Source organism: Manihot esculenta, chromosome 14 (assembly GCF_001659605.2).
Source record: "Manihot esculenta cultivar AM560-2 chromosome 14, M.esculenta_v8, whole genome shotgun sequence".
Taxonomy (NCBI): Eukaryota; Viridiplantae; Streptophyta; class Magnoliopsida; order Malpighiales; family Euphorbiaceae; genus Manihot; species Manihot esculenta.
In genome coordinates, this window is record NC_035174.2 from 8,788,571 (window position 1) to 8,810,807 (window position 22,237).

The following is a 22,237-nucleotide window of genomic DNA, read 5'->3' on the forward strand; positions in this document are numbered from 1 at the left end:
AACAATACCGGCACACAGAGGGAAGTATACGTTTAAATACTAAAATATGGAGATGCGAACTTCAATTTAACAATTAAAATCAGTTTACTTCTGCCATCTAATTTTTCTTCTAGCTTGTATTTTCCTTACAAAACTTTGTCTAATAGTCCTTCCCACTTTTTTAGATGCACATAATTATTTAGCTTGGTATCTTTTGTCTCTTTATCACTCTTATAACTTTCGACAAAGAAAATTAATTAGGGTTAATTTAGTAGTTGAATGCATAAATTTACCTGATAAATGCAAATTCGAGTCTCACTCTTCAACAGGGCCACAAGTGACTGCTTGTGGAGACTCTTGATCCACTGCCTAGCCCTTCTCCTAAGTGAGATTTTGACCAAGAACATGTTATTGTGGTAAATATTGTAATTTGAGGAAACATAATATATTTACACTACAACATGATTGAGGTAGTTGAACATCTAGTCACTTGTCATTATGCTAAATCTCTAAAAATATAAACAAGTTGTTTCAAACATAATGCCAAAATTTTTTAAATACAAATATACCATCAAGTACAAATGCCAGCTAAGTCATCATCCCGTATTTGTAGTGAAATGAAAAGTTGTCCAGATAAAGATAAAAAATAATAAATTCACGAATTAAATGATCTCACTGATATTAATTAGTTGACTAAATAACCAGATTCATTTGCCAAGTTATTTTCAAGACCCAAAAGCAACCACTAATACTAACATTAGGTCTCTTTACATGCAAGAATTACGAATGCTGAACAGAAATTCTTGTATTCTTAAGAAATTGTTGATGAAAATAATACAACTAAAACTATTAAATTCAGCTACTTTATCTGTGCATATTTAATAAAACAATTACCCACTTAGAGGGGGGACAAAATAATTTAACGACAATTAAAAAATTAAATGAACGATTTTTCAATACATTCCATAAACTAGAATTTACCTTGTGTGCTCTAAATTTATCAAATTCAAATGATGAGAATCTATAATTCAGAATTCGGTTGGAGAAAATATTAATAACAATAGTAGGAATAACAATACAAAATTTTTGTTTACAAGGGCAGGCCTCTTGCAGCCTCCAAACTGTTCCTGTAGGCCTCCATTCGTATTTCTGTTCCATACACGTATTTTCTCAACATATACACGTCATTTGACATCCTTCAGGTTAAATGCATGAGATTGCCAACACAAAATGATCAGAAAAGAGCAAAGTATAACGAAGAATTTCTTACAAAATAAACATAAAATGAATTTTTTAGGAAAAAAAAAAGCGAGAGCATAGAAGAATATATTCAAAGTTGCCAGCTGAGCTACAAAGACAAGAAACGCATTTGATGAAAAAATATGAATTGAAATTATACATACAAATGCCTTCAAACCCTAAAACTTAGAGAATCCTATGCCAAAGGAAACCACCTCAGAGAAAACTTTAATAAGGAAAACTAAATAGAACAAATACCACGAGTAAATTTGGGTGCAACAAAGCGGTGGCCCTAGAATTTAATAAATGATACTTAACCCACTCAAACCTCCCAAGAATTATAAAATCACTTAATTACCTTTTTCAACCAAGCTTTTTATCAGATCCTTTAAGGTTCAAGTTGAACCATTTCTTCTTGCCTGATTTATCTTTTCCATCACTTCCATCTTCCCCTGGACTCTCAGCCTTTGAATCTTCACCAGGAACTTTGCTTGTACTTCCATTACTTAAATTACTGACTGTCCTCATTACAGTGAATGAAGCATGTGTATTATCCCGCTGTTTTAGTAGCTCATCCACCTAAGGAACAAAAAAAAATTTATAGAGTTGACTAAACAATAAAATAAAGAAGTTGATGCACTAATATGAAGTGTCAACTAGGCACTACCATTCAAACATTGAATAGAAAGACAGACGATGGTGAGAGAGAAGAAAAAGGGAAGCGTATGAACAGGTCATAAAGAAAGGTAATTTAAATAAGTAGATTTTAAATATTACACCTTTTTTGGAAAAAAATGGCAATCATCCACAGATACTAAGTATTAACTGAGAAAACAAATTTTAAGAGTACAGAAGAGCTGGCAAGAGGTTGTAGGCTAGATAAGGAGAGAGCGAAGGAGAGAGAGAGTGAGAGAGAGACTGCTGTCATTCCTGAGCAAGATCATCCCATTTCCCATAATCAACTCAGGCTCAGAGAAAGTAATCAAAGGTGCTCTAGATATATGGATTGCACATATGCGGACAAGCAATTGTGTCCACATGTGCATGTAATCATGTCAAGGCAGGAAATATAGCATTGTCACAGAATTAAAACACCTAATAGGGAATATCAAGGTCTTGAAACATACTGATTGTTTTTCCTGGCTGTATTTGTTGGTTACTTCTTGAAAGCGTGCCAAAGCCTACAAAACATAGCCAAGTGAATTTGATGTAAACATAAACTACTAAACAACCAAATGAGCTACATCTTGGGACAAAAAATTACCTTCCTGTATTCTGTCTCAAATTGGCGTAGTTCATTTCTTTTTCGTAAAATTTGCACTTCAATTTCCTTGAGTTTCTGTGTGGAATCTTCGTATGATTTTGCACAAAGTGCCTCTATTGTGTAGCTAGCAGTCTTGAAAAAATTATCCCCTAAGGAAATTTCAGTGAATAAAATATGCCAGACCAATTTGCAATCACTACGAAACTAAGACACCTAGCCAATTAAGGTTGGGGGGCAAAATAAGCAATTACTACCATAAACAGCGAAAATATGAGTGCCGGCTTTTAGTTCCGAAATCTCACAAGGTTGAAGACCTTCCAGTTTTTTAAAGAAAGCAGCATCAGGATCCTTGGCTATTGCTAACTGCACCACCATGTAGCAAATGAGTACTTCAGCAGTGGAAGGAACTAAAAAACTAACCTACAAAGAGGAAAAGGAAATAGAGCTAGGACTTACAGCATTCACAGTAGAATCCATTCTATATACTTGAAAATGTAAGAAATACATCCCTGCAGATGTCATCTTGCCAGTCTTCTCACTATCTTCCTGTGCAGAGAAGACAATAATAATAATAATAATAATAATAATAATTTGCACGCATCAGTTAAGTTTAAAAGGTTTTCATCATGACAACTGTTGAGATACTTTCTGTAAATAGCCTAGATTTGTAGTGATTGTGTGCATAATTAGAGATATGATTGTGTGATATGATTGAGATATGATTAGGCTACAATTAGATAATTAATTTATTCTTGTAAGTAGTATATATGCCCAATTGGCTTAAAGGAAATAATCAAGTATCTTTCTCTCAAAATCTTTCTCTCTTTCTTTTTTTTTTTTTTAATCACTGTTTGATGGTATCAAAGCTAAGCATCTTGGTCTATCTGTAAATGACAGATCTGCCACGGCCACCTTCATTTGGAAGTTTTCTGGAAGTCAGTTAATCTCACTGTCCAGGCCACCAACCTCGCCGGTTTTCAATCGGCACCTCTTTGAAGCGCCATCACCAGAAATGCCGCCACGCACTGCCACTCTGTTTTTGCGTCCGGTATACGCGCTAGCGCGTGACCCTTATTCCAGTGACCTTTTCACGCCGGCAACTTCAGCCCAGTAGGTCCAATCACCTACCTAGCCCTCCTTCACCCATCCTTCACGCATAGTAACTTTGGAACTACTGTTCACGTCCTGAAACAGATTCCTTCCTTCTTCAACATGTCTGAGAAGTAGATAACCCTAAATACAGTTCACTCAATCAAATAGAGTAGACCCACATTCCAAATCGAATTCAGTCACTCTAAATGAAGCAGAGTACAGAGAATATCTACAGTTCCGAGCTACTCAACAACATTCTTCTCCAAATATTGCTCATTCTAGTAACTCTTTTGCTTATCTAACCAAGTATTTACCCATTGGTTCATGGATCCTCGACTCTGGTACTTCTGATCATATCTCTGGTAATTCCAATCTTTTCTCTACTCTTGTTTCACCTTTTACACCGTCTAAAGTCACATTAGCTAATGGTTCACAAACTCAAGTTAAAGGGATAGGTAACTTATATCTCCCTCATTTTATCCCCTTGACTAATGTTTTATTCACCACTGAATGTCCATACAACCTAATTTCTATTAGCAAATTGACTAAAGATTTTCACTGTTCAATCATTTTTACTGCTGAATCTGTGGTTGTACAGGACCAAAGTACAAAAAAGATTATTGGAGCAAGATATGAGTCATACGGATTGTACTATTTTTCCACTTCTAACCCTCCAAGTGCTTTTGTGTCTACCACCTCCGTTGAACTCATTCATAGTCGTTGAGGACACCCAAGTCTAAACAAGTTACAAAAACTGGTTCCTGGTCTCTCTTCTTTGCCTTCTTTAGAATGTGAGTCTTGTCAACTTGGGAAGTAAACTCAAACTTCTTTTCCCAAGTCAGTTAATAATAGAGCTACTTCTATGTTTGATATTGTTCATTCAGATATTTGAGGTCCAAGTTGGTTTAGTACAACTCTAGGATTTTAATATTTTGTTACCTTTATTGATAACTATTCTCGTTGCACTTGGCTTTTTAAAAAATTTTATGTTGAAATCCATAATCAATTTGGTGTTCGCATTAAGATATTGCGAAGTGACAATGCAAAAGAATATTTGTCTTCTTCATTCACTCATTTCTTTTCTACTCAGAGTATTACTCATCAGATTTCTTGTTCTCATACCCCACAACAAAATGGAGTTGCCGAACGAAAAAATCGGCATTTGATTGAAACAACTCGCACCTTACTCCTACATCACAATATTCCATTGCATTTTTTGGGAGGAAGCTGTCCTACTGCATGTTACTTGATTAACCGAATGTCTTTCTCTGTTTTGCAGCATCAAAATCCTCATTTTATTCTATTGCCTAACTAGAATTCCACCAATTGTCTCTGCGTATTTTCGGATGTATATGTTTTGTTCATGATCATACTCCTGGCAAAGACAAACTCCAGCTCAAATCGGTTAAATGTATCTTTCTCACGGTTAAATGTATCTTTCTCAACTATTCATGGTTTCAAAAAGATTACAAATGCTATGACCCTACTACTAATAGATATTTTGTATCCGCAGATGTCACCTTTTTTTAAACCTCTCCTTACTTTTCTTCTAATCCAGCACACAAAACCTTTATTCCTAGAGTTTTGCCTATACCTCCGACTCTTATCTCTCATTTGCCTCAAGTATGTCCATCTCTCACTTCTATGCCATCTCTTCAGGTCTACACGCGTCGGCCTCACCCATCCGCTAATAACAATGATATTTCTTTCCTTGCTGCAGGTACTTTTAATGACTCATCTTCCGTTCCATCATCACCTAGACCACACGTCGGCCTCACCCATCTGCTAATAACAATGATATTTCTCTCCTTGATGCAGGTACTTAACAATGATATTTCTCCCCTTGATGCAGGTACTTCTAATGACTCACCTTCTATTCCATCATCACCGACTTCGGTCATGCCTTCAACAGTAACAACTACCCCTCTTGCTCTTCGAAAAGGTATTCGTTGTTCTTGAAATCCTCATTCCATTTATAATTTTGTAAATACCATCGTTTGTCTCCTTCCTATTATACTTTTGTTTTTGCTATCTCTATACCCAAGATAGTTAGAGAAGCTCATCCCAGTTGGTGTAATGCTATGGTTGAGAAAATGACTGCTCTTCATAACAATAAGACTTGAGAACTGGTATCCTTACCACCTGACAAATCTACTGTTGATTGTCGATGGATTTACATAGTTAAGGTGGAATCTGATAGCAAAATTGATCGCCTTGTAGCTAAAGATTACACACAGATTTTTGGACTTGATTACAGTGATGCTTTCTTTCCAGTAGCCAAGATAGCTTCTATCTGCCTCCTTATCTCATTGGTTGCAATAAATCATTGAACTCTTTATCAACTGGACATTAAAAATGCCTTTCTTTTTGGAGAGCTCGCCGAAGAAGTTTACATGAAGCAACCTCCAGTGTTTGTTGCTCAGGAGGAATCAGGCTTAGTGTGTCGTCTTTGGCGCTCTTTGTATGGACTAAAACAGTCTCCAAAAGCATGGTTTGGACGATTCAACACTGTAGTTCAACAGTTTGAAATGTCTCAAAGTAATTCCGATCATTCCGTATTTTTCCGTCATAATGGTGATAGTTGCATCTACTTGGTAGTCTATATTGATGATATTCTCATTACAGGAAATGATCACGATGGAATCTCTCAGCTTAAGCAACATTTGTTCAGTCATTTTCAAACTAAAGACCTAGAGAAATTGAAGTATTTCTTGGGGATTGAAGTGGCACAATCTAAAACAGGTATTACAATTTATCAACGGAAATATGCTTTGGATATATTGAAAGAAACATGCATATTAGACTGTAGACATGTGGACACTCCCATGGATCCAAATGTCAAACTTGTTCCTAAACAGGGGGAGCCACTTAAAAAACCTACTAGATATAAAAAAATTAATTGGCAAGCTCAATTATCTCACTATCACGCAACCAGATATTTTCTTTGTTGTAAGTATAGTTAGTCAATTTCTTTAAACCCCCTACAGTAGTCACTGGATGCAGTCATTCGCATTCTTAGATATATCAAACGAGTTCTAAGACATAGTCTACTCTATGAGGACAAGGGTCACTCAGAGATTGTTGACTACTCTGATATAGATTGGGCAAGTTCTCCTTCAGGTAGACATCTACTTCAGGACATTGTATTACGATTGGAGGGAATCTTATATCTTGAAAAAGTAAAAAACATGGTGTGGTTGCAAAATCAAGCGCAAAAGCAGAATATCGAGCTATGACTTTGGCAACATGCGAACTCATTTGGTTGAAACAACTCCTTCAGGAATCGAAACATGACGATACTACCCAAATGAAGCTGATATGTGATAATCAAGCTGCTCTCCATATTGGATCAAATCCCGTCTTTCATGAGAGGACGAAGCATATTGAGGTGGATTGGCAATTTATTAGACAAAAAATTGAGTCGGGATGCATTTCTACTAGTTTTATCAACTCAAATGACCAACTAGCGGATGTTTTCATAAAATCTCTTCAGGGTTCACAAATTGAATATATTTGTAACAAGCTTGGAACATATGACATGTATGCTCCAGCTTGAGGGGAGTGTTGAGATACTTTCAATAAATAGCCTATATTTGTAGTGATTGTGTACATAATTAGGAATATGATTGTGTAATATGATTGAAATATGATTAGGCTATAATTAGGGAATTAATTTATTATTGTAAGTAGTATATATACCCCTACTGTCTTAAAGGAAATAATAAAGCATCTTTCTCTCAAAATCTCTCTCTTTCTTTTTTTTCATCACTGTTTCAACAGCCAAAACTGCAAATGTTTTAAATATGCTTACTAAAGCTACCAATAAGAACATTATCACATAAATATTTTCTCTACAATAACCAGACAGCAGAGAAAAGGAAAATTCTCGTAGGTCTACAAAAGCCATGCAATGGTGGTAGATACAAGTGCCAATACCATTGTGAGAACTTCAAAAGTCAGATGAAATATCCATGGAAATCTGACATGTTAATAGAAGAAAAAGAACTGCTTTATAATTAATCATATATTATGATTCCATTACATTATTTGGTTTCCTATTTAGGTCAAATACTTGTAATATAAATAGGAAATTTGTATATTGACAGAACTGCTCATCAGTACAGTGTGTGCTGTTTAATGGTACTGTTCAAAGCATGCGGACCTTTTTCCACAGTTTTTCCAGCTTCCCTTTTTCCTGAGATCTTCATTACACGCCTCTGCCCGCCCTTGTTCTTGACCTAGTTTTCACTTTTTCTTTATCTGATTCGTATTTTTGTTTTTCAGTGTTATTTTCTCTTGTTCCAATAATCATGACTGAGGGAAAAAAAATTGTGTTTGAAACAAAAACAACTTCGTAAGTGATAACCCCTCTTTCAAAATCAGTCCAGTGAAGCTTGTGTTAGTGTATTTGCCCTAGACCATTATCTTGGACCTTTTTGTATGCCGTTTTAGTTATTAATAAAAGAGGTTTTTACTATCATTATTATTTGTTTGCATATTATATAATAATGATTAACATCCCTGATTACTTATTATTATATTGATAATAATAAAATATAACTAGTATGGTTATTGATTGATAATCATGAGATAATTATGTATATGTTAATATAATTCAATAATCATAGATACTTGTTAGAGAACAAAGTATTGGATTGACCCGCACTGAGATCACTACATGGGTTATTGTCATAAGTGAATCTCAAACTAGTTATGTCTTAATCCTTTGACTTGAGATTGTCATAGTTTCCAACATAAGGACTGCCATGTTTTGACATAACCAAACATTGTCTTTAATCGGACAATCATAAAGGTTATGATTGAGCATAACAGAAATTATGTAGAGGATATTAAACAATCAAGATAGAATTTGTCCCTCTTTGAGAGAGATATCTTCTAGGCCCCTCGATAAGTGAGACTGAGAAATGCATGGCTGTGCTCAAATGAATTGATAGTGTGATCAATATCATTTGAATTTATCAGTCTACTTAGAGATCGAGAAATCATAAGTTTGAACATTATAAGTTTGACACTGACCATCACTTATGTTCAAACTAGATATCGTGTAACAAAGGGATTAATACATGTTCTATTTATTAGATTTTATCGAACTATCGATCTTCATATTAATTGGGTAGTCATAATGTCTTGCTAGAGGCCGCTTATGATTTATGGGCCTTGTAGGACTGGGCCTATTGCCAATTAATGTGAGCCTATTGGGTCACACACAAAAGAACGTTGTTGATGTGCTATGTCATATTAATGGGCTAAAAACCTAAAGCGCATTAATATAATTAATAATAATAAAGTGTTATTATTATTAATATTAATTATTTATTATTATAAGATAATAATATTTAAAAAGATCTGCAGTCTATCTGTAACTGTTATAGATAAAGGACTCTGTCACATAAGATATTTGAGTATCTGCGAGATTGTGATGGTTATGAACACAACTCTATCACATAAGATATTTGAGTATCTGCGAGATCGTGATAGTGGGTTATGAACACAACTCTTTCACGAAAAGAGTTGTGGGAAAACAAAAGACTAAAAACGAATAAAAACCGCTTCTGCGAAATGGAAGAAACGTTTTTGAGAATTCGTTTTGAGTTGCAGATCGAGAGCACATAGCTTATCCATCAGAGTGAGCTAGCACTCCAGAAAGATAAGAGACGTTCGTGTGGATACCATAGCGGGTGTTCGTTGAAAAAGCAGCACCTTGAGTCCGGGATTGTATCTTCTCGTCGAGTCTAACAGGTTAGTAGCTTATCCTTCCTTTCGAATTAAACGAAGCATACGGATCCCGAGAAGGAAATCAGAGATTTTTTAATTTTTCCGCTGCGTGTTTGGGTTGCAGTAATCTCTGGATTTCCTAACAGCTTGATGGAACTAATTGTGTTGATTCATATCCTATCTTTTTGTTCGTTCAAGCTAGGGAGTTTAGGCCTTCAAGGGGATATTACTAAGAATAGTCCAAAACCAAAAACTACTAGTTCTTAGAGGTGTAACCAAACCAAGCTTTTCGTAAGCTATTCGAGACTCAATTCAATAAAAGTTCGATCGAGTCGGTTCATTTTTTAAATTAGCCGAGCTCGAGCATAACTTTTACACTTGTTAAGTAAACAAACTCTGTTTGAGTTCCGCAATATTTGGCTTGTTAAGAGTCGTGAACTTAGCACGTTTCTAAATTCACGAGCAAGCTCGTTATAATTTAATTATATATGGGCATAATTGTAATTCAATTTAAATAGTATATTTTCCTCCCATCTCTCTCTATTTTCTCTCCAAATTGGAGAGATTGTGCCAAAGGAAAATAACCATTTATTTTCCTTCCTCATCTTATTTTCCTCCCTTTCCCAAACAAAAAGAAAATCGTTTTTCCCTTATATTTTCCAACCTCATTTTCCTCCTTATTTTCTGTCAATCCAAACAAAGGGTTAGCCTCTATATCATTCTTGTTGCCTCCTGCACTATGTTTTCCTTTTTGCTTAGTTTATTTCTTTTTGCCAGATGAATGATCTACTTCCTTAAAAATTCTTCTTTTGACAAAACAGGTATTCACTGTCCCCTCCTTTATTATCAGTTTTTTTTTATGGTAATAAAATTTTGTAATGTCTGCTACTTCAAACAGTAAATTCAACAACTCATGAATGATATTTGTAATTGCAAATAACAAATCGCAAATCAGAAAATTTTAATCAACATTGAAGTGTTAACATTATTAATTGATGTTTTAGTTTTAGTTACTTTAGATTAAACATGATTTTAATCATGACATATTCACATTCATATGCCACTAAAAGGATTTAGCGAACTTATAGAGAGAAGTTTTGAAATGAGATAAGAAAGGGGGAGCGGGGTAAAGAGTAGAAACTGGAAAGCATTATTACAAATGATAAATACCTGTAATGCCAAACCATAGCCACCATTGGCATCTTGTTCAAAATAAAGTAACTGAAAATTACAAAAGTGCAACATCAAGCATTAGTTTTTGCACAAAAGAATCACATTTCAAAAGCAGATCCAAAGAAGGATTAACACCAACCAACCTTAAATTTGCTTTGTGCAGATGAAGTTACTCTCACAACAATCCCCAACTCTGCTTGCTGTTCATTTATTGTTACGCCAAAGAAGTGGGCACTTTGCTTGTCCACCTGCAACAGTACAGAGAATAAACAAAAATAGTACATGGAAAAGATGAAGGAGCTCATGGAAAAGAAAAAATATATATAATACGGAAAACCTATATCAGAAAGAAAAGCTAAGCACCTTTCCACTAACTGATGTTCCAATAGGAAGGGGTCTGACTGTGACAGTTCCACTCAGAGCTTCTTCCAGAACATTAGCGGAAATTGTAGTTTTGATAGGGACACCAAGCTTGCTATACAATAGAATAAGGGCCTTAAAAATAGCTAAATCAAACTACAAACCCCACATACTTTCAACTCAATCTCACCTGAACAATGCAGCAAATACTGTATTGACAGTACCCAGATTAGATAAATCAATTTCCATATCCATGCTTTCAACATCAAGAGCCTGAAAAGATTCAGTAATAGATTCCAAAAGATCAGGATGTCTTTGCAAAGAAACTACATATTATATTAAGCAAACAGGGAAAAAGAAAATAACAGCACCGATAGTAAGAAGTCGTTGAATCTCACATGAATTGTTGAATTGATAACATCATGCACAATTAACAAGTGATACTACGAATAGAAAGAAAAGGAAATGCAGCATCTCTGCATCCAGAATGCTGACATGATATATACCCAGCACACAATGAAAACAGAGAATGGAGCATCATGGCATGCTTTAGCTCTGTCCATACACAGATGGGCCCCACCACATGGAGAAGTTAGTTGGGATATGCTATGAGGGGTAACAATCACTGTTTTTATCATTTCCGGTACACCTGTTGCCCTTAAACTTAGTAATAACTCTTCCTCACCTAGAAAATACATCCTACAAATTGCAGGGCAAAAGCTATGTTATCAAGCATATTGTAAAGTATAAACCTATACTTAGCTCTTTGGTTCAATCACAGCAAAACCCTCCAATAGAACCTTTTTTTTTCACCTTGTCAGCATGAGTAATTCATTAAAACCAATCACAAGCTTATTACAGCCTCCCTGCCCATAATGATAGTTAAGCTACAGGCAAAACCCATTGATACATCCAAAACGTCAAATTCCAAAACTTAAGCTTTAGCCCACCATTTTAGCATCTATGTGACAGAAACAGAGAAGAAGAAGAGGAAGCAGGGAGCTGAGAACATTATCCTGATTTCTCCCTGCTAAGTTCTAACTTCCATGGGGGAGTTTCAGTTCACATTGAACTAAGGAAGAAGCACCTAAATCCCCACATTGTGCAGTGTGCCAGTGTCCTTTTTATGACACAGCATCAACCATCACACTGAAGATGTCATAAACAGGAAAAAGTAAAGAAGCTGAAGGAAAAAACACCTCAAATCCTGCACTATCATACTGCCTTCTCTTTTCTGGGTCAGATAAGATGCTGTAGGAATATGCAACCTCTTTAAAAAGTTCAGAAGCTTCAGGGTTACTGGCATTCTTGTCTGGATGATACCTGCCCATGATTTATATCGACAACAAGATTAAATGTGTGCATACAAAGCAATGGAAGTGGCATTGACATAGAAAAAATAACCATCTTACTGAAAATTAAAGGATGCAATACAATGAATACTTAACATATTGTCAAAAGGATATATACCAATTTAACATAAACACTTCATATCCATTGAAAAAGGTACTACAACAATAATATGTAACCATCACCCTGGATAGTGGATATAGCATGCAAAACTCAGATGAAGCCATCAACAAAATTGATGATATGGAGTTAATTAAAGATCATAACATTACGTGTCCACAGATATAAACCTCAGATTTAAAAGTGGAAGAGAATTACCAATGGCCTCCAATTCAACAGAAGTTCAGTTCATAAGGCCAAACTATATACCATAAAAATAACTTTACACCCACTATTTGATAGAAATTCAGTAATTGAAGGGCATTGGAAGAGGAAGAGGAATGGGCCTCAGTTACTTTGTTCGTTTTGGTTGAACAAAAAGTTCATGTGAAGATATTGCTTTGAGAGGGCTATCCTTCCTTCCAGAGGCTCCTAAACTTTCCAGCCATGCACATTTCAATGGGACAAGAATTATTTTTTTATACTTTTTCAACTTTTCCCTCCGGAATATATGTTTATTTTTCTTTCCTATCTACATACAGATAGAATGCAGCAGATTCCCTCTCTGATATCTTCATTAAATGCTTTCCCTCCTCTCTATTGTTTCTTCTTTCTGCCAAGGCATTAAAGATTTCATAAAACTCGCTGACTTCAAAAGGTTATGAGTGCCACCTACTGCCCCATTTTGGATGATCAAATCAACTTATACGAAAAAAGATGGAACTGAATTAGTGTGAAACAGTCATTAATAACATGAACCGAGTCATATCTGTACAACATTTGAGTCATGGACATGATTAAATTACATTGATATCCAGTTGAGCACATATATATAATTTCCCAACTGAGCATGTTTGAAGTATTCAGCCATCTTTCTAATTTGGGTGAAGTATCTTCCTTATTCACACTAAAACCTCGTTGATCTGTGCTTGAGCTATCAACTAAACTTAATTTCACAAAAAACTGCATTCCTAATCTTACATCGGTACCTATTAGCTCAAAAATCACTCACACTATACAATGTCGTCGTAGTGCACACGAAATTCCAAAAAATTCATAGAAATGAAGGAAACAGAGAACATGTAATTAAATAGAACTTACTTGAGAGCTAGTTTCCTGTAAGCAGTTTTAATCTCCTGATCAGTAGAATCTCTCGATACGGACAATACCTCATACGGGTCTCGTCGAATAACTGGAGCTGATGTACTCTCGGCCTTCTTCGAACCCATCCCCACCTCCTTCCAAAGCCGCCTCCCTCTCTCTCTCTCTCTCTCTCTCTATGTTGCTTCACCCCAATCAGCAAAACTACAATATGCCTTCAATTCAATTTGTAGCTATCGTGCAACCGAATCCTGCAATCTACCGTCGAAATATGTAAAACAAAGCCAATAAAAAAAATAATATAATCGCATAAGAATTTCACACAATTCAAAGCACTTTTTCGGATCCCTCTTCCTCTACTCGGGAAGACAAAAAGGCGAACTGAAACATCAGTGATAACGAATTGAAAATTGGAAAGATCTGCTAATTCTACATTACATTACAAATTTAGAAGAAAGGAATTGAAGAAGGTAGCTAGGGTTTTTGAAACTTACAATTATGTGGTGATAATAGAATTGAAAGAGAGATGCATGACGTACGGAGGTTTTTGGTCTGGTCCGCTTCTTTTCTTCGGCTCTTCTTCTCACCTCTTTTGCTTTTTTTGAGCCAACTGATTCCAACTATATAATCAAGCTGAATTTTTTTTTATATATAATTTGACATTTGTTATTTAATATTTTAAAATAAGCTTTTATTTTTTCCCGCTTTGTTAAAGAGAACGAAAAGATACTAAGATGGAAATAATACCTTGTTACCTTCTATCATTGAATCTTAATACACTTTTAATCATGGATGCAAAAAATAAGCGAGTAGAGTGTAAGTTACATTTAAAAAAATATATCATATTTTAAATAATTTTTTAATTTTATAAAATAAATTAAACAACAATCCCCTCAAATTTTAACCCAACTCAAACTCAATTAATATTACAAATATTCGAACTCCTTTAATTTCAATTAAAATTTTATTCTGAAAGGTCCAATTCATTTCAAACTTACATTATTAGTTTGATTCTATTTCTTTTTGAAATAATGATTGAACATGCTTCAAACCTATCAAAGTAACTATGCTTCATATATATTCTTTGGAAAATAAAAAAACTTATTTACTCTCAATTTATCATAAATTTAAAAATATAAATAATAGCGTCTCATCTAATTTTTATATAATATAATTATATAAATATCAAAGTAGATATAAGTATTTATTTCTTAAATATGTGGTAAACTAAATTTAAACAAAAATTATTCATATTTATGAAATGTAATATACTGAATGATATATACATAATTTCTCACAATTTGTAAGTGAAGAGTATGAAATTCTCATCCAAAGCAAAAATAAAGAGATCGAATATGGCACAAATTTGGCTTTAAGCTAATATTTACTTTTTTCGCCACAAAACTTATCGACCTACATCTTTTGCATATTCCACGTATGGATCTTCAATGACAAGAATTTTGAGCTCTCTTGTGTAGTCTCTTAATCAATTCTCTATCTCGTAACTGTTTGAAGTGAAAGTCAATTCACTGATATCACTCTCATCAATGGAAGCAATATCAATTTCCTGTTGCAAACGAGGAGGAGAAAACAATAAGGGTTTTGGAGGCACTTCAATGGCATCTACATCCCCTGTTAGCATTTCTAACGCTCTTGTCATTGACGGACGTTCTTTAGGGTTTATTTGAATGCACCATAGACCTACCATAACCATCTTTCTTACTGTTTTAGCATCCTCGTATTCTGTCATAGATACATAAGACTCCAAATTTTTTGGCTCAACCAGCTTATATATGCAACTTGGGAAATATGCTTCACTTGAAGTGGTTGTGGCCGGTTCGATACGATTCTTCCCTTCGAACATCTCTAGTAACAACATCCCAAAGCTATAAACATCGGACTTATGAGAAACATTCCCAAAATTTCTCATGAAAATCTCCGGAGCAATGTAGCCAATTGTTCCCTTTGCGCTTGTCATGAACACTGCACTTTGACTTCGAGAGTATATTTTTGCCAACCCAAAGTCTGAAATTTTGGGATTGAAATTCTGATCTAGCAACACATTCTGAGGCTTTATGTCGAGATGAAGTATTCGTGATTCACAACCATTGTGCAAATACTCTATCCCATGAGCAATTCCTATGGCAATTTCAAGCATCCTCGGCAATCCTAACGAAAGACAGAACTCTTCATCGGACAACAAGTCTGCTAATGATCCATTAGGCATGTACTCGTAGATGAGAGCTTGTCTTGAACCATTACAGCTGAAACCCAGTAAGCTTATAACATTAACATGGTGTATTCTACCAATGGAGGCAACTTCATTGACAAAATCATGGCCTATGTTGTTAGATTTCTCCAGCAATTTCACCGCAACAGGTCGACCGTCCGACAATTTTCCCTTGAAGACATTGCCACATCCTCCTTCACCTAATTTTTCTTTGAAACCTTTGGTCATTTTCTTGATGTCGTTGTAGGTGTAGTTGGTTAGTAAACCTGATCGATATGTTTTAATAAACCGCTTAGCATTTATTCCTTCTTCTGTACTTTGACTCTTTGTGTGTATCATGGTAAGAAAAATTCGTTTTCTCCAGGCTAGAATAATAACAACAATGGCTGCAAATCCTGCTGCAATACCTGCAAATATGCCACAAAGCTTGGTGATCGAGAAGCTTCGGGGCATATATATGGAGAAGAAGATGAACAACCAACCAAAAAATAAAAAATAAAAAAAAAATATCCTAGTACACTTCACGGAAAATTTAGTACTACCAACCATTTAAATAAAGATACGTACGTTAATAAAATAATTAATAAATAGATACGCTTTTTTATTTTATTATTTAATAATAACATAATATGTGCAATACCTATAATGATCTTCCACTTTATCCATTTCTTCTGGCATTTCTTCAAAATTTTCTTTCTGCAAGGTCACAAACAGACAATAAAATTAACTTGGTGGTTTAAGGTAGTAACTCATTGTGTCGGATTCAAATTGACCCGACAACTTGGTTCGATTTGGGAAATTGAAGAAAATGATTTTCTGGGACCAGGAAGAATAGGGAAATTAAAGAAGCAGCATTTAATTAGATTTATTATGAAGACATGCAGAGCCACAAATGCCAAAAAAATATCTAACATGGTTAGGAAGATGTCGGTATCCCATATTTTAATTGTTTGACTTAGTTTCAATTTGACAAATCAGATTCGACAAACTAAACTGTTGCCCGCCCTTATGACGCTGCTGGACGTTGCTAGTCTGACAGACAGTTTCCTTCGTTATAATATCCCATAAAGAATTCTTTTAAGTAGAGAATGAGAATGGAAATTTAAATCTATATATATTTTTAATCATTAAATTAAATTATATTTTATATGTATATATATATATATATATACATTTAAAATTTTACATTTCCGCCATTTCAAAAAAAAAATTTACATTTCCGATCAATAAGGTTCAATCGTATTAAAATAATTTTATTGTAATATTTTATTTTATCTATTTTAAAAATTAATTTTTTAAAAGAGATTGTACGGTGAGTATTCACGTTAGCGCTAATTAACAAATATAATGAAAAAAAATCGCTTAGATTATTTGTGGAATTCCAAATGAAGCAAAATAATAACTTACCCGTGGAAGCAAACAATTCTCCTTAAATTACCATCAAATCCACACCGTCCACCTGTGGCATTGCAGCTATCGCATTCCTCAAAATTTGGCCAAGTCAAAGGAAACCCATCAGCCAACAAATCAACCAGCTCAATCCTATGCTTCCTATTCCTATTGATCAAGAACCCATAGCTAGCAATTGACACAGGAACCCTGATCAAACTGCAACCCTTCAGTTTTAACGGAGGGCTGAGTCTTGGTGGATCAAACTGACTCCCACTCTGCCATAGATAAAGCGCATCGCCGCCGCTACAAGTAACGTTACTCACCACTTTTTCAAGAAACTCCTGTGGAAGTTTCAGCTGGCTAGGACACTGAAACAAAGAAATATTAATGGCCCAATGAGGGAGGCTAAGAGGAGGAATGTAAGCACTAGGCATTATTGTGAGATTACGTAAAGAAGTGCAAGAGCCAGCCTTCAAGTCTCTGATAAGTTGGATATCAATGACAGTGATGAGTCTCTCAGATAGAAAAAGGTTTTTCACTTGGTAAAGCCTGCCAGAAAGAACGATGCCGGAGAGAGATGAGGTTTCGTCGCAGGTGATCTGATAGCCAGGGAGGCCACAGTCTTGAGGAGCTAAACCGAAGGTGAGAGCAGAGGAGAAAGGGAAGGGGAAAGTGATGCCACCACACTTGAAAAGAGAGCAAAACTCGTCGTCTGAAGAGGCAGCGGAGGTGGTGTTATGAGAGTGAGTGAAGATTGGGATAATGAGCAGTGATATTACTGTGATCTGAAGGAGAACAGCAGAAGGCAGAGCTCTGAACACCATAGCTAAGTAATGTGGAGTATGGAGGTTGATTGAGTTTCATCGAGAACGTATAGCATTTGTTTCTGCAGGGGGGCACGGTTGGCTTGCAAGTTTGACTAACTGACTACATGATTCATGTGATGGACCATGGCATGAAAATACAGGCTATTAAATATATTAACTAGGCCACAGTGGTTCGGACACTAACCCTGCATTTGATATTTCGAAATCAAGGTTTAATAGAATAAAATAATAATTAATTATATTATGTAGTTAATTTTATACTTTAATTAATATAACAATTATTTTTTAAAATAGTGATCAAAAATTGAAGAGTAAAATTTAAAATCACTCAAATTTACTTAAATATATTTATTATCAAATTAAATTATAAGTGCAATTAATATAAAAATTATATTTAATCTAACTTAATTTAATAACTGAAGCATATAATTCATTTAGATTAATAAATTTAAATTTAAATCTTATTTTTTTATTGTTATTTCATAATTCATTAATTATCATTGATAATAATTATCGTCACTTGATTATTATCACTATCAATTAACTAGTATCATTATTGTTATTGTTGGACAAACAATTGTTAATATCCAACAACTAACTATAATTGTTGGACAAACAATTGTTAATATCCAACAATTGTTATTTCATAATTCATTAATTTTTTTTTGTATTTTTTAAAAATTTAACCAACATATTTTATTTGATAATATTATAATTGTCTCAATAATTTGATCTGAAGAGTTTATTTCTAACTATAATTAAATAAATAAAAAAAAACTAATCAATGGTGATATAATGTCTTGTTGAAATTAGAGCTTGACAATAACAAAACGCAAGTAGAGACATATTACTGATTCGCAAGTTTCTATCTCCAATAGGACCACCACTGATAGCTGAATCACTACTCTTACAACATTCGGACTGACGTCAATTTCAGGATGTTACTAGTGTCTGATAGTGGTCCTGTTGTTGGGCTACAATACTCACACCACCGTTCAAGTAAAGAATATCCGATTTTTCGATTAATAGAATGTGTTAGAACTCAAAATTTATTAGATATTTTTTATAAGATATTTTTTTAAAGTAAAATTATCGATTGTATTAATAAAATTCTATCAAATAAAGAGAAATATTATTTTAAATAAAGAGACGATCATACTTAATAGATTCTTTAGCCAAAATATGGGTGGTTAGAGTAGTATGACGACGAATCATATCAATTTTAGAGTCTAATAAAGATTTATAATCATTCAAAATCAAATCAAGTTCAGAAATATTTAAATGTGGAGACTGAAGAGTTTGAATCAGTTCATAAGAATGCAGCAATTAAAATGTAAAATTTTATCGCAAAGAGCAAACAGTGACGGAGAGCTAAACTTTCAACAATTATCGGCGTACTATTACCTTCCGAAAAACCAGAAATATCACATTGAAATATATCTTCAGAATTTTTCACAACAAAACCGTAGCCAATAAAATCTTGATTTTGAAATAAAACCCCATCAACTTGACAAAGCTAACTGAAATTGTCAAACTTGAAGATGACGCACGAATTTAGAGAGGAATGGCTTCAGGATCATGAGCAGGGTTGGAGGAATAAAACAAGTTCATGTCCTGATATAAAGTAGCAATGATATTTCCATACAAAGCACCAGCACGTTGAGCAGCTTTCCAATCCAAGATATGATGCATGACGTCTTCCACAAGGTGAGCTGCTGAATTTTGTATCTAGTTCCATAATAATGAGTTCCTTGCTGACCATAATCTCTATGCACAGACCAGTACAAAGATTTTTCGAATATTGTCTTGGGACTTCAAAATCTGCAGTAAAAAATTAAAAAAAATTATCATTAGGCTGCAAATCTCCCACTTCCTCTAACCTCCAAACTTCCTTGGATACAGGACAATACAACAAAATATGATTGATACTTTCATCTTCATGGCACCAAGGACATCTAGTATCCACATCCACACCCCTTTGTCTTAAGTTATTCTTTGTAGGCAATATATTTCTACAAGCTCTCCAACAGAAATCCTTCACTTTTGGAGGGACCGAAACATTCCACAAACTAGTCCACAACTCACCCTCCTTATTAAAAGATGATCTTCCTAGCAAATCCATACACACAAAGTATGCGTACTTCACCGTATACACACCTCTTTTATCAAAGTGCTACAATAAGGAATCTTCCTTATTGATAATACTAATAAGAATACTAATAATAGCCCTGCTATCTCTTAGAGAAAAAAGCTCCATAAAAAGAGCAATGTTCCAAACCCTCCCATTACCTTCGAAAAGTTCACTAACACGCAAATATGGTTTCAATAAAATCGAGCCTATCATTCGCAAAAAAGGTATCCTTCTTAGGAATCCAGAGAGTTAAAGCCACTAAAATCTTCTCTCCATTACCCACCTTCCACCTTTTATCCATTCGAATCAACTCCCTTGATGCCATCACATTTTTCCAAACAAAACTAGCACCATTACTTACATTGGCGAAAAATAAATCACCATTTTGGAAGTAATTTGCTTTAAACACTCTATAACAAAGAGTATTAGAATTTGTTAAGAACCTCACAATTATTTACCAAGTAAAGACAAATTAAAACTTCTAAAGTCCCGAAACCCCATATCCCCCTCCTTTTTCCTATTACACATTTTTTCTCACGCTAGCCAATTAATGCCCCTCCGTCCATCTCTTTTACCCCCCACCAAAAGCCATTGACCATTCTGTGCAATTCATTCAAAATAGTAATGAAATCAAAAAAATATTCATGCAATATGTAGGTATAGCCTGCAACACAGATTTTATGAGAACCTCCCTGCCTGCTCTAGATAGGAATTTGCTGCTCCATGAATTAATCCTCTTCCACATTCTTTCTTTCAGAAAACAAAAAATTGATTTTTTGTTCCTCCCAATAAGAGAAAGTAACCCCAGATAGGCACTATGACTCAATATTAAATGAACATCAAAGATATTACTGATATTAGACCTTACCGAGGAGACCATATTAGGACTGAAGAATGCCAAATTTGTTAAAGTTCACCACTTGTCCAGAAGCAGCTGCATAGGTATTGAGAATAGATTTAATACTATCTGCTTCCTCCAGTCTAGCATTAAAAAATAGCAGAAAATCATCTGCAAAAAATAAATGTGAGATCTTTGGGCATCTAACACCTACCCTAAAGCCCTACAACCAGCCCCTATATTCAACATCTTTAAGTAGTAATGATAAACTTTCCACACACACCAAATAGAGATACAGAGAAATAGGATTCCCTGTCGAAGACCTCTACCAGGCACAATACGACTAATTCAATCATCATTAAATTTGATATTGTAAGAAACTTCCGAAAAGTACATAGTCAACCACCTATTACATTGAGTAGAAAAACCAAATCATTCCAGCATACTTTTTAGAAACTCTCACTCTATCATATTATAAGCCTTAGAAATATCAATTTTAAGTGCACAATTACCATCATTTCTGCCCTTATTAATTTTCATATCGTGAATCATTTCAAACTCAATCATAACATTATCAGTCATCAACCGATGAGGGATAAAGGCAGACTGATTCTCAAAGATAATCATAGGAATGATCATTTTAAATCTGTTCGCCAAAACTTTAACCACAATCTTATATAACACATTACATAACGCAATTGGACGAAAGTCTTTAATAATTTCAGAGCTATTCACTTTAGGGATCAAAACAATTAATGTTTTAATAAGAGAAGAAGTAAAAGTACTTTTTTAAAACCATAGGCGATAACCATTGAAACATCATTACCAATCAAATGTCAAAATCTCTGAAAAAATACAGGATTTAACTCATCCGACCTATATGCATTGTCTGAATGCATCTGAAAAAGAGCAGCTCTAAATTTCTCATTCGAAAAAAGAGAATATTTATTAAAATATATTATATATATTAAAATTTATTTATAAAAATATATTTAACTATTTAATTGGATGTTTAATGATTTAATTTATATAAATATGAATTCAATATTGTTTTTTTTCCTGAAATGCCATTGCTGGTAGAATATTTGAAAAGTAAATGGAGTTTAAATTAATGAGTTTATTTTATATAAATATTTAAATAATAATAATAATGTATCAGTTAAATTATCACGTAAATTATTAAATTTAAAAATTTATATATCAATTAAAATTATATTAAAATATAAATATTAAATCAATTAAATTAAAATAAAAAAAATTCACATTGAAAAATCAAAGTAAAGATATTATAAGTTAAATGGCTTTCTTTAAAAATAAAAGTTCATATAGGAACAAGCACTTCGGCTTACACATTCTCTAAAAGGGTCAACATATTATCTGTTTGAGCTTCATATTACTTTTTTTTTTCTTTTCTCCTCGTTTCCCT

General features: G+C 34.1%; 2 protein-coding genes across 2 annotated transcripts; both read right to left on the reverse strand.

Moving 5' to 3' along the window:
- Positions 1-894: 894 nt before the first annotated feature.
- Positions 895-14,032, reverse strand: LOC110599961 (chaperone protein dnaJ 15). The gene is made up of 13 exons (XM_021736607.2): positions 13,888-14,032; positions 13,394-13,651; positions 12,043-12,166; positions 11,034-11,116; positions 10,847-10,958; positions 10,627-10,731; positions 10,481-10,531; positions 2,939-3,028; positions 2,737-2,845; positions 2,483-2,631; positions 2,346-2,399; positions 1,577-1,797; positions 895-1,175 (listed from the first exon to the last, which is right to left on the reverse strand). Exons 2-12 carry the CDS (start codon positions 13,519-13,521, stop codon positions 1,582-1,584), a joined length of 1,221 nt encoding a protein of 406 aa, XP_021592299.1. The 5' UTR covers positions 13,522-13,651; positions 13,888-14,032; the 3' UTR covers positions 895-1,175; positions 1,577-1,581.
- A 593-nt stretch (positions 14,033-14,625) lies between these two features.
- LOC110631112 (rust resistance kinase Lr10) lies at positions 14,626-17,963 on the reverse strand. Its single transcript, XM_021778828.2, has 3 exons — positions 17,031-17,963; positions 16,264-16,319; positions 14,626-16,030 (listed from the first exon to the last, which is right to left on the reverse strand). The coding sequence occupies exons 1-3, from the start codon at positions 17,837-17,839 to the stop codon at positions 14,880-14,882; spliced, it is 2,016 nt and encodes a 671-aa protein (XP_021634520.1). The 5' UTR covers positions 17,840-17,963; the 3' UTR covers positions 14,626-14,879.
- Between the last annotated feature and the right edge of the window lie 4,274 nt (positions 17,964-22,237).